This window comes from Podarcis muralis, chromosome 7 (genome assembly GCF_964188315.1).
Source record: "Podarcis muralis chromosome 7, rPodMur119.hap1.1, whole genome shotgun sequence".
NCBI classification, from domain to species: Eukaryota; Metazoa; Chordata; class Lepidosauria; order Squamata; family Lacertidae; genus Podarcis; species Podarcis muralis.
Window position 1 is genome coordinate 76,314,316 of NC_135661.1, and position 14,657 is coordinate 76,328,972.

The 14,657-nt window shown below is 46.4% G+C and overlaps 2 protein-coding genes across 10 annotated transcripts; one reads left to right on the forward strand and one right to left on the reverse strand.

Moving 5' to 3' along the window:
- Positions 1-636: 636 nt before the first annotated feature.
- Positions 637-6,115, reverse strand: IRGC (immunity related GTPase cinema). 5 transcript variants are annotated; one of them, XM_028742486.2, is made up of 2 exons: positions 5,965-6,115; positions 637-2,378 (listed from the first exon to the last, which is right to left on the reverse strand). In XM_028742486.2, exon 2 carries the CDS (start codon positions 2,360-2,362, stop codon positions 1,124-1,126), a length of 1,239 nt encoding a protein of 412 aa, XP_028598319.2. In that variant the 5' UTR covers positions 2,363-2,378; positions 5,965-6,115; the 3' UTR covers positions 637-1,123. The 5 variants fall into 5 exon arrangements, with proteins under 5 accessions (XP_028598319.2, XP_077788669.1, XP_028598321.2 ...); XM_077932543.1 differs by lacking the exon at positions 5,965-6,115 and adding an exon at positions 5,526-5,679; XM_028742488.2 differs by lacking the exon at positions 5,965-6,115 and adding an exon at positions 5,376-5,514.
- Positions 6,116-6,207: 92 nt separating this feature from the next.
- On the forward strand, positions 6,208-13,177 carry LOC114590494 (uncharacterized). 5 transcript variants are annotated; one of them, XM_077932571.1, is made up of 3 exons: positions 6,208-6,344; positions 6,450-6,613; positions 9,454-13,177. In XM_077932571.1, exon 3 carries the CDS (start codon positions 9,459-9,461, stop codon positions 10,374-10,376), a length of 918 nt encoding a protein of 305 aa, XP_077788697.1. In that variant the 5' UTR covers positions 6,208-6,344; positions 6,450-6,613; positions 9,454-9,458; the 3' UTR covers positions 10,377-13,177. The 5 variants fall into 5 exon arrangements, with proteins under 5 accessions (XP_077788697.1, XP_077788698.1, XP_028572576.2 ...); XM_077932572.1 differs by having other exon boundaries at positions 6,454-6,613; XM_028716743.2 differs by lacking the exon at positions 6,450-6,613.
- The last annotated feature ends 1,480 nt before the right edge of the window (positions 13,178-14,657 follow it).

The following is a 14,657-nucleotide window of genomic DNA, read 5'->3' on the forward strand; positions in this document are numbered from 1 at the left end:
TGTACCACTGTACTTGGTTTTCATAAGTCGTCTTATCCCCCGCCCTCCCCAAAAAAACCCTTACCATGTTTGATTAGAACAGGATTTATAAGAAACATGAAAATTTATATTGTGGTTCCTAATAAGTAGCTCCAACATGTCTTGTATGAATTCAAACCAAAGCCATAATTTACTAGTCTTGCTTGTTAAGCAACACATGTACTCAGAATCGTGGTCTTAAAGTTTGTATCACTGGGTCATCATCAGAGAGGATTTGCTTAACAAATTGGTTGAACTTCCTTGGGTTATTTGCCAAACTCAGCATTTCATTTGCCAAAGAATGCATTTTTAAAATCTGAATAAAATATTATTGGGCTTACCTACAGCTCCAAGAAGGCTTGTGGAAAATGTGTGCCCCACCCCATTAAAATTTCTCCCAGCCTTTATTTTTTCCCCTCCTTAGTATGGGCTGTTGCTTAAATACTGAATCTATAAGTTAACTTGGAGATCCAATATAGCTAATGGGATTGGAGCTGGCCAGATAAAAGTTTTTCCTAGAGGGCAACGGGAGCTGGGTCAGGGTAACTTATGAATGAGAAGATGCCACTTGTTTTAAATCTTCTGCTTCAAACCAAGGAACTTGTACACTCTAGATGCTTTAGGTTAGACACATTTTATTATTCCAAAAGAAAAAAAAGAAGGGAAAGCAAGACAGGCCTAAAGATTCAGGTTGTCACAATCTGTGGCTTGAACCACTAGTAAAAAGGGAACTGATTTGTATTCCAGTTCTTTGTTAAGTTAAGCCCTGAACATTGCCCAAGGAGCTTCACCAGGTATAAAACAGCACAATCTTGGCTTTAGTTATAAAGTCATTAGAGTGGTAACATTAAAACAAGATTAAACATTCATCATCCAGTTTTTCACTAAAGGAAGCAAGCCGATTCAAAAAGGCCTCCAGTCAAATGCATATGGCTCACGTCTACATGACAAGTTTCAACCAGCTTCATTCTAGTTTAACTGCCATAGCTTTCCCCAAACAACCTCGAGAACTGTAGGACAGAGCTCTGTTCGATTTGGTGCTGTTCCATCCATTTAGAAGCTAAGCAGCCATCATGGACCACTACACGAGATCTGAAGAACTCTTTCAAACATCAGACTCAAAGGCCTTGATGAGGACACGCTGAGCATCACCTGCCACCTCGTTTAGGAAGCTGTAAAGCATGTAATAGGTGGTTCCAAAGGATATCCCTCCAGCTGTCACAGAGCCAAATACAGGGATCGTGCTGGCAAAGTACTCCACCAGCATCAATGCCCCACCACCGGCTTTGGTTAACATCTTCACCACAAGGTCCCTGGAGATTTCTTTGGTCAATGGTGACTCAATCACCTCTTTAAGCTCCTCCACATTCTTGCCAACCTTCTCAGCTAATTTGCTGAGGGATTCGTCGTCTAGGCCAAAGTTCTGACGGTATTCCGAAAGAGACTTAACCAGGATAGTTATATCGCAAGCTACAGAGAGGCCTGGGATGGGCACAGCTGCTATTCCGCATGAGATGGTAGCCAGCTTCCAGATTTGCTTCTGCAAGGCCTCTTTCTTCTTCTGCAAGATGGACAAAGAGATGTTCGGCAGGGCCATGAGGAAGGCATGTCTCTTGTGGCTCGGCAGCTCCTTCTCCAGCGTCTCCTCGAGCTGTATGAAGTCGTACTTGTTTAGCTCCCAGCTGGAAAGGAGGAAGACCTGGGGAGCAGCCACTCCTTGGGCCTGAAGGCACTCTTTGCAATTCTCTCGAATCTTCCTCAGTATTGCCTCCTCGTCGTAGGCTTTTGGCCGGCGCTTTTTGGTGGCCTGTAGATCTGCGTCTACCTTTGAGCGCACAAAGTAGAAGCATTTGCCCAGCCGCTGGATTTCCTGCGCCAACTGGGCATGGTTGGACTTGAAGCGCTCTGAGGCAATGAGAATAAAGAAGTCATAGCGGGAGAAGCTGACCTGCTCAAGGTAAGTGCTGGACTGGAAATCTGGAGTGCCGATTCCGGGTAGATCCCACACAGTCACGTTGGGGTGCTTGGGGTGTGAATAAGGAGTGGGCACCTTCGTGGTCTCCACAACCCCCGTGTCGGCAGATCCTTCGTCTTCATCCCCTAGGCCTCGAATGGCGTTGACAAACGAGGACTTGCCGGCGCCAGACTCTCCCGTTACTGCAATGTCCAGCCGGGCATTCTCCAAAGCCTGCAGGTTTTCCAATATTTTGGACGCTGCTTCTGCCATTCTTCCTCCTTCAAGTGCATCCCTAATCTCTTCGATGTCTTCTTCGGTGATGATATCATATTCTTCTGCATAGGCAGCGGCTTGCTTTTGGGAATCCGGCGGCGGCTGAACTGCCATAGGATCGTATCGAGGCCTGGCAGGAAGGGGGAAGAGAATGCAATACATAAGGAGACATTGAACAAGTTTCACTTATTGTGGTACAATGTGTTCCACATGTGAGACATCAGCTGAGGAGATAGCATGAAACAGGGCACCTTTTTTTCATTTAGAGAGCCATGCAGCCAGCTCAGCTCTGGGCTGGATATTTGGAGAAAGAGAAAAGGTTGAATAATGTTTTTGTTATAAATAGGGCTTTATTCCATCCAAAATTTGTTATGTGACAGGTTATCAGGTTGGGGGAAATTAGGGCTGCCTGGCTCCGACCTCTGAAGCAAGAACCAATAGCTTGCTTCCTTTTTGTTTAGTCCACAGGTGGGGAACCAAAGGTCTTTGGGCCAAATGCGGCCCTCCAGGCCTCTCTATACGGCCCTCAGAACTCTCCTCAGGCCACACCCCTCAGCTGCCCTACATCTCCATGTTTTTGCTGGGTTTTGCCATTGAACTCTGATAATACCTTTTGCTTGACTGTAAGGAACGGGGCCCTCAAACCGACTTTTAACTTTCATTTTTCCCAGGGCGAAAGAGAAGCATCACATAAACTGTTGGTGCGTAGCCAATTTAAACACTATTGCACTAGTGATTAACGCCCTAAAATGACTTAGGCCCCAAATGGCAGCCCCTAAATTGTGGAATCCCCTCCCTGCAAGTGTGCACCTAACACCTTCCTTGTATCATTCCCGTTCAACAGTGTTTGCATCCTGAAGCAACACCTCCGGGTGTTTTAAACCGTTTCTAGTATTGCGTTTTAAATTGTTGCAATCCACCCCGGGACTTTATTGCAAAGGGTCAGGTGAGAAATCAAATCATTATTAATAATAATAATGAAGAAGAATGAGCAGAACTTTTAAGTTTCCATAGGAAAATGCAATGATTAAAAATGAAAAAGTTTCCCCAGAGAAAGACAGCAAGGTATGAATAACAAAATACTGTTTATACTCAAAGAAGGTGGCTAAAACGCTCTTTGTTCCTTGATCTTGTAACCCCCGTGTGCTAGTTATCAGTGAAACTTGCCTGAAGGGAAACGCACCTTTTGGGCCTGCTCTCGCCAACCTCTGCTTCACCTCGTCTCTTGGCAGCCATCTTGGACTAGGTCTCAGGCCAGCAGGTGTTTGCTCAACAAAGCGTCAGTTTGCCCCTTTATAGCCTTAGTTAAGGAGAGTCCTCTCTCTCCCTACTTCAGCCCTGACTTTCTCCACCTGAAAGTGCCACTGTATTTGGCTGACAGCGAACCAACAATTCACCCTATCCAATTTGGTTCTGGCTAGCTCCTTTCCATCCTTGCACCATCGTCTGAAATGGCCATTCCCTCTTCAAACCATATCGGTTCCTCCTCCTCTCCTCCTTTGTTTTAAATGTGCATCCTCAAAATGCCGGCACCCACTCACAGCCCAGGCTCTCAGCTTCATTCCCACACAGCTCTATATATGGCCTAACCACTTCCTTTTGCTACCTAGCCATGGATTTCCTCCCCATTCTACGTTGCAACGATACCTCCCTGCTAAATGTTTTCAGAACCAACTTAAGGGGCCTAATTCACACAAGGAGCTCTGGAGACAAGCAAGTACTCAAGAGAAATGTTTCTCTCTCTCTTTCTCTTCCTAAACCTAGAATTTGTGAACTCCAAGGAAGCAGCATGTTGGAAGATTTAGGGCAGAGAAAAGAAAGCACTGATTCAGGCAGTGCAGTTAAAACTATGGGTATCTGGTTGACCACAGTAAATACAAGATGCTGGACCAGAGGTGAAAAAAGCTCTTTTTGTTGAAATCCCCTCTTCTGCACAGCTGCCTTTTTCCAACTTGAGACCATAGGCCTGTTTGGATTAATCCACTCGGCCCTCCAGCGGTTTTGGGACTACAACTCCCATCATCCCTAGCTAACAGGACCAGTAGTCAGGGATAATGGGAATTGTAGTCCCAAAACAGCTGGAGGGCCAAGTTTGGCCATCACTGGATTAATACTAATATTGTCTACAATGAACTGCCAGTGGCTCGCTAAGATTTGCTTCTTCTGATAAGGGAAAAGTGCAACAGAAAGTTGTTTGCATAACTCTGCAAACAAATCAGAATGAATGTCACAGACAGTTTGCCTTAACACACACAGCACGTTGACCTTTAAGACACCCACGCACCCCCCCCCCCCACAGTGAGAGCATTACACTTCCTCTGCCCTGTGAGACACTGCTAATTTCACAAAAGAGGGAAACCCTTTGCATTGCATTTTGGTTTTTGTTTGCTTTTAGAAAGAAAGGAAGAAAGAAAAAAAACCTTGGAAAAAATTATAGAACATTATAATGACTTAAAAAATACACAGCACTGATGCCGAAGCATAGTAATAGAATCTGGGGCGGACTTTGGTAATATTTCGTAATTATGGCGTTCTGTGCAAGGCCAAAATTTGTTTGCGCAAGGCCATGGATTTTCTCCATTATGGATCTCTTTTTTTGTGTAATAATTTCTATTAGCTTTCAATTACAATAACTCAATAAAAGCCTCATTGCCCATACCAAAATAAAATACCAAATTATAATATAATTAATAACGCCAATTGTTCAGATGCCAAATTATATTATTTTGTTGCCCTCCATGCTAGAATTGATGATTGATGATTTACTTTCATTCTGCACTCCAAAAACTTATAAATTCCAATACACGCTAGTCAGAATAACAAACCCTTGTACCGCAGCTGCAATTTTAACAACTTCCATTTGCATTAACACATCAAATAATTTACAGTCCTACACCAATTATGGATCTTCTCAATTTTGGTCCTCCTTGGCTAGGTGTTCTGCGCTGATAGAATAAGAAGTTGGTGCTGTTGCTATTATCATTAAGAGCCCTGCTGCATCGGCCCAAAGTCCAATGCACTCTGCCATCCTGCATTCCAGTGTGGCTAAGCAGACGCTTCCCAGACGCACAACAGGAAGGCGAGAGCTATTTACTTCCTAGTCAATACCTGGCGGCATATGCTGCACCTGACGCTGGAGGTTCCCTATGACTAATAGCAACGCATCTCTTGTCCTGCGCTCTTGTTTTTGAGCGTCGTATCCTAAGCCACTTCCTGCTTCTTAAGTACCTCCAAGGAAGCAACAGTTTCCAAACATTTTAAGCCAAGGGTCACCTACTGAAACGACATTCGCCCCCGCTCCGAAAAAAGCACAAATAGAAACGGAAAAGTCCACTAAGGTGTCAGAGCCGGATCTTCGCTTCCCCCAGGATCCAGATGGATGGGAGGCTGGCTTTCCGAGTCAAGTGTTTGCGCCGCCGATCCACATTTTCTTTCCAACCCCTCCCGCTGCCTCCCGTCCTTTTGCAGGCAGGACTCAAGCTGTCCTCCCGCGACCTCACTGGCAGATTCCCAGCGATCCACCGGTCGGGAGGCGGGGTGGGCGAAGGGATCTCTCGATCTTGCCGAGCAAGCCGCTTGGGGGGCGGGGAGACATCCCTTTCCCTGCAATCTGAATTGTTCGCGATCTGAACTCAGCTCTGGCTAAACTTTGGCCAGCCGCTCCCAGCTCCTCTCCAGTCCCCATCCACCCCGCCAGCCACCCCCACCCCGCATACCTTTCAAGGCAAATCCGTGGCGATCCAGACGTTTAGCAGAGTGACCTAGGAAAGAATGTGGAGCAGATCGTTTGGAGAGGGGGGCGCTGAGGGGGTTTCCCGAGGGGCGGCCGTTTTGTTTTGCGTGCGCGGCAGCTCCAGAAGCGCCCTGATTTCCCGGTGCATCGACTTTCGGTTTCCAAGTTGCTTATTGTTCCTTGCTGCCTCCTGGTGGAAGGAACGAGTTCGGACCGCAACAGAATCGCTTTTACTGTATTTTTGAGCGGGGTGGGGGTGGGGGTGAAATTAAAATTTGCTGTGTGGTGCACATGCAAAAAGGCGTGCGAAGTGTGCGGCGGGGGAGAAAATATATTTGTTTATAAAGGCAGTAATCGAAGCAGGTAAAACGCTTTTTATTTTTATTTTGCAAGGAAGAGAAATGGCACGATCTTGTCAATCGGGGAGAACACTGAAACGCTTGTTTTCTTTATTTCCCCTGAACCGAGTAAGGGAAAAGCCGGCTTTAGGACCCGTTCGTTGCACCCCGTTAGAGGCAGCGCCGTGCGCCAAGGTGGAGTCACGTGCATTGCAGGAACCCGAAACTGAGAAGTTAACAAACTAGGATTGTTGTCATTGAAGGAGAGGACGGAGAAACGGCGGCGTGCGATATGTAAGTACTTCAGTCACTGAGGAGGCAGGTGTAATTTTTCATAGGGGATTTTTATTTCTTCCCGAGATCGCATTCCACACGGAAGTGCAGGTGACTCTCTGCTGCTCATCCGGATTGCAGTCGTCAGGTTTGTAACGTTAAGGATGCAGTGGTTCGTATGGCAAGAACCAGAGGAGGATTTATTGATAGGACATGTGCAAGATAGAAACCGAAATCTGCAACTTCCCAGAAGTTCTCTTCTGGGAAACAGTTTGGCTTATTGTAATAATAACAATTTTTAATTCATTTATACCTCTCTCATCTGGCTGGGTTTCCCCAGCCACTCTGGGAGGCCTGTGGAAAGCCATCTAATCCAGATTTTAATTTTATCCTGAGTTGTTTTTAAGAGGTAGTTTAATTATTGTTTGATTTTATATCAATGTTTATATTTGATGTTAGCCACCCTGAGCCTGGTCTCGGCCGGAGAGGGCAGGGAAACAAATAAAAGTTGTTGTTGTTATTATTATTATTACAGCACATTAAAAATTGCAACGCATTAGACATTAAAAACTTCCCTAAACAGGGCTACCTTCAGATGTCTTCAAAAAGTCAGATAGTTGTTTGTTTCCTTGACATCTGAAGGCAGAGTGTTCCACAGGGCGGGTGCCACCACCAAGAAGGCCCTCTGCTTGGTTCCCTGTAGCCTCACTTCTTGCAGTGAGGGAACCACCAGAAGGCCCTCGGAGCTCGACCTCAGCGTCCGGGCAGAACGATGGAGGTGGAGATGCTCTTTCAGGTATACTGGACTGAGGCCGTTTAGGGCTTTCAAGGTCAGCACCAACACTTTGAATCGTGCTTGGAAACGTACCGGGAGCCAATGTAGGTCTTTCAGGATGGGTGTTATATGGTCTCTGTGGCCACTCCCAGACACCCATCTAGCTGCCGCATTCTGCCACAGTCTAGCTAGCCATCTCCATTCATTTGCCTGATCCGCTTTTAAAGCCATCTAAGTTGGTGAGCATCGCTTCCTTCCCGTGGGAGGGAGTTCTGTAGCTTAACTAGGTTCTGCATGAAGAAGTGCTTGTTTTATCTGCTCTGAGGGAGGGTTTCTTAATAAGAATTAAGTATCCACACCCACTGTTGTGCATGGCAGGATCTAGAATGAATCTGGACTGAAAGCATTTTGGAGATGAACATGAATGGATTGAGAAAAACTAATTTTTTGTGGCACTAGCGGGTGAGTGTGTGCACAACCTGAGGCTGCAATCCTACCCTCACTGTCTTGCGTAAGAAAGTATCAGGAATGTCACACCTAAGGCAATGGGACATACATGCCTGCATGCCTCCCTTTTCTAGCACCATTGCAAAATCTGTTGAGTTTTGCACAGGAGGATAAAAGGGGGAGCACACAGCAAAGTTTTCAGTTAGATGATGCAAGTATGCATACGTTCCATCGATAGGCTCTTTATTTTCTCTCTCTCACACACAGGTGGGAAAGCCTCTTTTAAGATGATGGGTGGCACCAGCTGTATTTTTAAATTTAAAAACTATAGATTTGGATTTGCTGACCAATTAATTGTGAAGGCACCTTTCAAGCACAGTGGAACCTTGGTTCTCAAACTTAATCCATTCCGGAAGTCCGTTCGACTACTGAAACAGTTTGAAAACCAAGGCATGGCTTCCAATTGGCTGCAGGAGCTTCCTGCACTCAAGCAGAAGATGTGTCAGACGTTCAATGTTCAAAAACCAGAACACACACTTCTGGGTTTTCAGTGTTCAGGTGCCAATTTGTTCATCAACTATGCCGTTGGAGAACCAAGGCTCCACTGTATATATTGATGGATGGCTTGATGGATTAACCAAGGTGATCAGTTGACAAAGGCTGCAGTCCTAGACATCAGAGGTGGGGAACCTGTGGTTCTCCAGATACTGAACCTTTAACCTGATTTGGTGGCGCTGTGGTCTAAACCACTGAGCCTAGGGGAAGGTTGGTGGTTTGAATCCTCACGATGGGGTGAGCTCCTGTTGCTCAGTCCCAGCTCCTGACAACCTAGCAGTTCAAAAGTACATCAAAGTGCAAGTAGATAAATAGGTACTGCAGGTTAAAATGATGAATTACGCAAAATTGGCTAGACTATCAGGGAGAATACGAGATCAGGACGAACAGAAGTTTCATGAAACTTGGAGTAAATATTTGGTGTATATAAGAGACAACTGTAAAACCTTAAAGACACTGGCAGGGTTAGATTAACTCTAACAGCATATGGTTAACCAGATAAACAAACAAAATACGCGATGTAAGAAAATGTACAATACTTACCGAAGGGGTGGAGGGAAGTCTGAAGCTCGGCAGAGCCAAAGATATACGTGAAATTTATTTGTCTATTGAATGTATATTTAATGAAAATCAATAAAAAATTATTGACAAAAGATAAATAGGTACTGCTCTGGTGGGAAGGTAAACGGCGTTTCCGTGCACTGCTCTGGTTCGCCAGAAGCGGCTTAGTCATGCTGGCCACATGACCCTGAAAAACTGTCTGTGGACAAACATTGGCTCCCTCAGCCAGTAAAGCGAGATGAGCACCGCAACCCCAGAGTCGTTCGCGACTGGACTTAACTTACCTTTTTTTTAAAGACATCTGAAGGCAGCCCTGTTTAGGGAAGCTTTTAATGTTTAATAGATTATTGTATTTTAATATTCTGTTGGAAGCTGCCCAGAGTGGCTGGGGAAACCTAGCCAGATGGGTGGGGTATAAATAATAAATAATTTTTATTATTTTATTTTATTTTAAATTGTGGAAACAAAAACTGCCAATGAATTCCACCCCCCAGCACTGATGATATTTCCCTTCTTTTTCAAGGAAACATGGCCTCTGTCCTCAGCACTGTCTTGCAATGGGCTCTCAGCATCGTCATCCCATGTTTTACAGCTCAGCTCTGGAGATTCTTGAACAAACTGCTGACCGTCGTGGTCGTGGTGGCGCTCGCTGTTCTCCTCTCCACGATGTGGATAGCCATGAACAAAGCGGATTATTCCCCCATGGGCACGGACCACGAGGTTGCTGTGACGGCCAAGCAGTTGTGGAAGCCCACCAGTGTCCTCAATATCATGAAGGATGCCCTGTTGTATGTGGCTAACCTGCTGCCCTCTTACGAACCACTGACAGCTGAGAATCTCCTAAAGCACCGCGATCGGCTGGATGGCGTCAACTACATACTCCAAGCCTGTTTCAACAAGGCCATTGATACCTTTCTCCAGGAGCCCTGGTCTGTGCAGCAAAATGCCCAGCTGGTTATCCAGTGCGACGGACCTCCCATAGAGTTTCAGTCCGGCAAGGGGGACTGCCAGATTTCTGTATATGTCCTATACAAGCGGATCCAGTGTGATATCAAAGAGCGGACGGCCGAAATGTACCTTGCGAGGCTGGCCGTTCGCAAGGAGCCGCTGAGCGTCGGAGACCTGCTGAGAGTGAGGCAGAGCTTGCGCTCCTGGGGGGTTCTTCCCGAGGAACTAGGCCACTGCTTGGAGTTTGCAGTGGAAGAGTTTGCCAAGGAGCCGTTCTGCGTCCAGGACAATGCCCACATGGTTGTAGACTGCGGCGGGCAGGTGCTGAACTTTGCCTCTGGCAAAGGGGAGAATAAGATCAATATCTACGACGTACGGGGAGGCCTCATTCACTACCGGATCAGGATCTCGGGTTCTTGGACCAGCATTGTGCGGTTCTTTCATGGGAACAAAAATCACGCGCAAACACATGCGAGGAAGCCTCTGCAGCTAGAGTGAGATGAGAGCTACGAAAGGAGCTCGCCTCTTCTCACCTCTAAAAAGGCTGGTTCACAGTTTCCCCCAAACATGAGAGAGGCAGAACATGTGCACATTTTTGCAAACACTCCCCCCCCCATTAAATGCGTTTTGTATGTTGTTTTCACAAACTCGTGGATTTTTATGCATGCTCAGCCATACCTTTTTGTATTTTTGAACATGATTTGAGTTGGGGAAACTGCATTGATAAAATTCTGATAAGCACTGATTTTGAAGAATAGCTTCCTTTTGATCCATGGGCTGATAGGAAACTTTTCCAACCCAAGAGCCACATTTTCTCACAGGGAACCTTTCTGGTTGGGGACACACCCCTCTGGAGATGGGTGATGCAAACAGATTAAGAAGACTAGGCAGCAATTGAGCCCCCATTGCTTCTGTTCATTTGTTTATTATTTACAACATGTATACAATACTCTAACCAAAAAGGCTCCCAGAGCAACTGATATGATCAGGCTTTCAATCCAAAATACACAACACACAAGGAAAAGGGGTGGGGATGGAGGAGGAAGCATGCCAGGACACTAGTTCTTAAAGTCGTTTTAAGGACCTGTTGGGAAGGAACTGGAAACTGTTTGGTAGGCCTGATGCGACTGGCTACTGCTCCTGATGGTGGACCAATTTTTGAGCAGAGGCAGTGACACAGCCCTCCTGTGCTGCTTCCCCTCTGCTCTGCCACCAGATGGAATTGCAAAGCAGCCTTGACCCCCATCCATTTGTTGCTAAAGCAGCACTTCGTAACATGGCATGGAACAGCCCTTAAAAGTCTGGGAGAAGAGCCATAGCTCAAATGGCAGAACATCTGATTTGCATGCAGAAGGTCCCAGGTTCAGTCCTCTGCAGGTAGGCTGGGAGAGACCCCTGCCTGAAACCCTGAAGAGCAGCTGCCAGTCAGTGTAGACAATACTGAGGTAGGTGGGCCAACGATCTGATTTGGTATAGGGGAGTTTTTACCACTAGTGTGTGGCTGGTCCCTTAGGGTGATAGTCTTCACCAGCTGCAGCCAACCCAGGCTTGCCTGTCTTCTTACACCCGGGTGTGACGTTACCATATATGAGAGAGTGCTGGAGGGGAAATAGTTAAATAGGCTGCACAGACAGGACCCAGGGGGGTGGAGTCAGTGGGTCTATAAAGGAGTTCTGAGAGGAGTTCTGGGAGTTAGTTCGTTGGGAGTTGTGGGTGGGTAGTTGGTTGGTTTGAGTGGGTTGGCTGGTTGGGAAAGGCAGTTGGTAATAGAGAGACAGGGCAGTTGGTCCGTGAGTGTGGGGTGGTAGCAGAGATAGAGAGAGGAACATAAGGCTAAGAAAGTAAAGTGGAACACTGTTTGGAATGCTGTAATAGTTTTGTTTTAAGTCTGAAATAAAATACACTCTTCTTTATGAATCGAAAAGCTGACTGAGACTGAAGTGATTTTACCAGGGAGGACCTGGTTGGTGGCAGCGGATTAGTGGTGTACGGGTCAATAGTCCGTGAGACGACCGGGGGCGCCGTACTAACGCCACACCGGGTCCATGGGGTGACATTCCCTCTCATCTTATTATTCCTGGAAGTATTGCCCTTGTAGAACTCAGCAGGAAGGGGGATGGGGACAAAACCAGGGTTAGCTGCCTGTCATTGGCTCTGGCGCCACCTACTGTTTGTCTCCCTGTCTTCCTCCCTACCAGACACCACTGCTTCCCATGCCCCCCAACGCCACCAAATCTCCCCCTGCCCAGTTTACACATCATCAGGATGCCTGCTTCGTGCCCCGAGCCAGCACAGTATGCAGAGGGGAAGAGGGAGGAAGAGAAAGAAGAGGAAAACCAGCACAGGAGAGCGGTGGTCTATTGCGCCTCCTCCTTTAGTGCTGGTGTTGGACTCTGTCACCGACCACGATGCATCCATTGGTGGAGAAGTAAACATAGGAGTTGACCTTAGCGGCTGGTATGGGCGTGGACCAGAGGAAGGGCTTGGCTTGAAGTTGTCAGGCTGTGATGGGGCACGGCGCCCCAGGTCTTGGCTGTTTTGAATTACAGCTGTCCTCGTTTTATTTCCATCTGCTTCATCTTGTCCTCTCATCCCACGCATCGTGGTTCCCTCTAGGACGCTGTAGCTTGCTGAGCCGGTAGCAGGAGTGCAGCAGATTGTAGAAGTTCTGCCCAACCTCTTAATCCAAAAAGGAGCCTCTTCTGCGTTCTGCCTAATTCTGTCCAGAAGACTCACTTGGGGGTCCTTCTGGGTTTCTGTCTTGGGCGTCTCTTTATAGCGCCACTTGCTATAGACTTTCAGACTGGGTGGTGTAGCTGTAGTTGCAGCCTGGTCTGTGGCCTTGTTGATGCTGTGTTGGGCAGCCATTGATGCTGTATTTTCTTCAGGAATGTCCAGGAGCTTGGGTGTCCCCGAAAAGATGTGATGGCTGCCTTTCGAGTATTGCAACTGGGCTGTTGTGTGACCTGCCACAGGAGTCATGGAAGAGGATGTAGCTGCAAAGAGAAATCAGACTTCGGTCACCTGCTCAGTGTCTTGTGCTTTTGAGCTATAGACCTATTGTATAGAAGTTGGCAGTAGGACAGTGAAAATGGATTCTGTGTGCCCTAATGGTGGCAAAGAGACTGATACGGGTGAATGGGAAGAATGGAGATACATTTCCCCTTAATCAATGGCCTGACAACATTAGCAACATAGGAACAAACAGCTTTCAGACGCAGGCTTTCCTTGGATAAATACAATGAATGAGTTTACAGTGGTGAGTGAGAAGTCATTTAATTAAAATTGTATTAATTTGGTATCAATGTGTAATCATTTGTGAAAATTGGGTTGTAATTTGGAAAATCAATAAAAATAATTGACAAAAAGTAGAATGAGTTTACACAGAATATACTAGGTTATTGACAATTATGTGTGGGGTTTTTTTTGGGGGGGGGGTTATTGTTCTTATTTGGATTTTATATATTGTGATCTTTTTTTGTGAACTGCCCTGACACCTCCAGGTATAGGGTGGTATATAAATTCATTCATTCATTCATTCATTCATTCAATAAATACTGGTACAATAAGAATACAGTGGTACCTCGGGTTAAAAACTTAATTCGTTTCGGAGGTGCGTTCTTAACCTGAAACTGTTCTTAACCTGAAGCACCACTTTAGCTACTTTATGGGGCTCCCCGCTGCCGCTGCGCCGCTGGAGCACGATTTCAGTTCTCATCCTGAAGCAAAGTTCTTAACCCGAGGTACTATTTCTGGGTTAGCGGAGTCTGTAACCTGAAGCGTCTAACCTGAAGCATCTGTAACCCGAGGTACCCCTGTATGCACAACTGTATATCAATGTATGATAATGCAACAGTATTTTTTTCATTTTCACTCACTTTTTTCTTTCTTTTTTCTCATTCTATGTCTTTTTATATATGAAATTATTATTATTATTATTCCTCCAAGGAGGTCAAGGTGACATACATAGCTCTCTCCATATTATCTTCACAACAACCCTGTGTGGTAGGTCAGGGTGGTGACCGGCCCAAGGTCAGGGAGCGTCATTGCTGAGTAGGGATTTGAACCCAGCTTTCCCAGTTCCTGGTCCAACACTTTAACCATTGCACCTCCGCTAACTGAAAATCCTGGGGATTGCACCCGTGACATTCTGCCACTGAGCTACAGAAGTCCTTCCCTAGGAAGAGAGATTGGTGGTTAAACAACTCTCTTTTGTTGTTGTTAAAGATTAAAATCAATGGGAGGTTTTATTCCACCGTGAATAGCCGGCATAGTTGGAGTGGGGAGAATTTCAACCAGGGTCACAGCAGGAGCCAAAGGATTAAGGCCATCTTTCCTGCCAGGCCACATTCTCGGTCTGACTCGGGTCCATCGCCCTGGCTGCTTAATGAAAAATCAGTGACAGAACTCTAAACCATGTGTGTTTAGTTGGGCCTTAGGGGGAGCCAGCCTTCCCAACAAGTGCCACTCCTCCCAGGTGTATCTGTGATGCAATAATTTTGTGTGAGTCGTGACCTCGATTGTGCAAACTGGGCCTGGTTGGCAGAGCTGTCCTGGCTGAATAGGGAAGGGTGCAATCTATGCTTGGAACGTCATCGTAGGGGTGGATGCCTCTGTGCTGAGACGCACAGGTGGTTTCCCCGGGGCATAGCCAGGCCTTGTGAAACAAATCACATTCCGGAGGGAGCGGGCAGGACCTAGAACGAGGAAGAAGGAACAATAATATGGTGGACTTCGGTTATTGATGAGGGAGAAGTTACAGACTTCCCTCATGCTCAA

Excerpts from the sequence above, each read along its gene's own strand:
- IRGC (XM_028742485.2), bottom strand. The coding sequence starts at position 3,484 with ATGGCTGCCAAGAGACGAGGTGAAGCAGAGGTTGGCGAGAGCAGGCCC. Across the intron at positions 2,379-3,431 it reads GGCGAGAGCAGGCCCAAAAG|GCCTCGATACGATCCTATGG; the intron begins GTGCGTTTCCCT and ends CCTTCCTGCCAG.
- LOC114590494 (XM_077932571.1), top strand. The coding sequence starts at position 9,459 with ATGGCCTCTGTCCTCAGCACTGTCTTGCAATGGGCTCTCAGCATCGTC.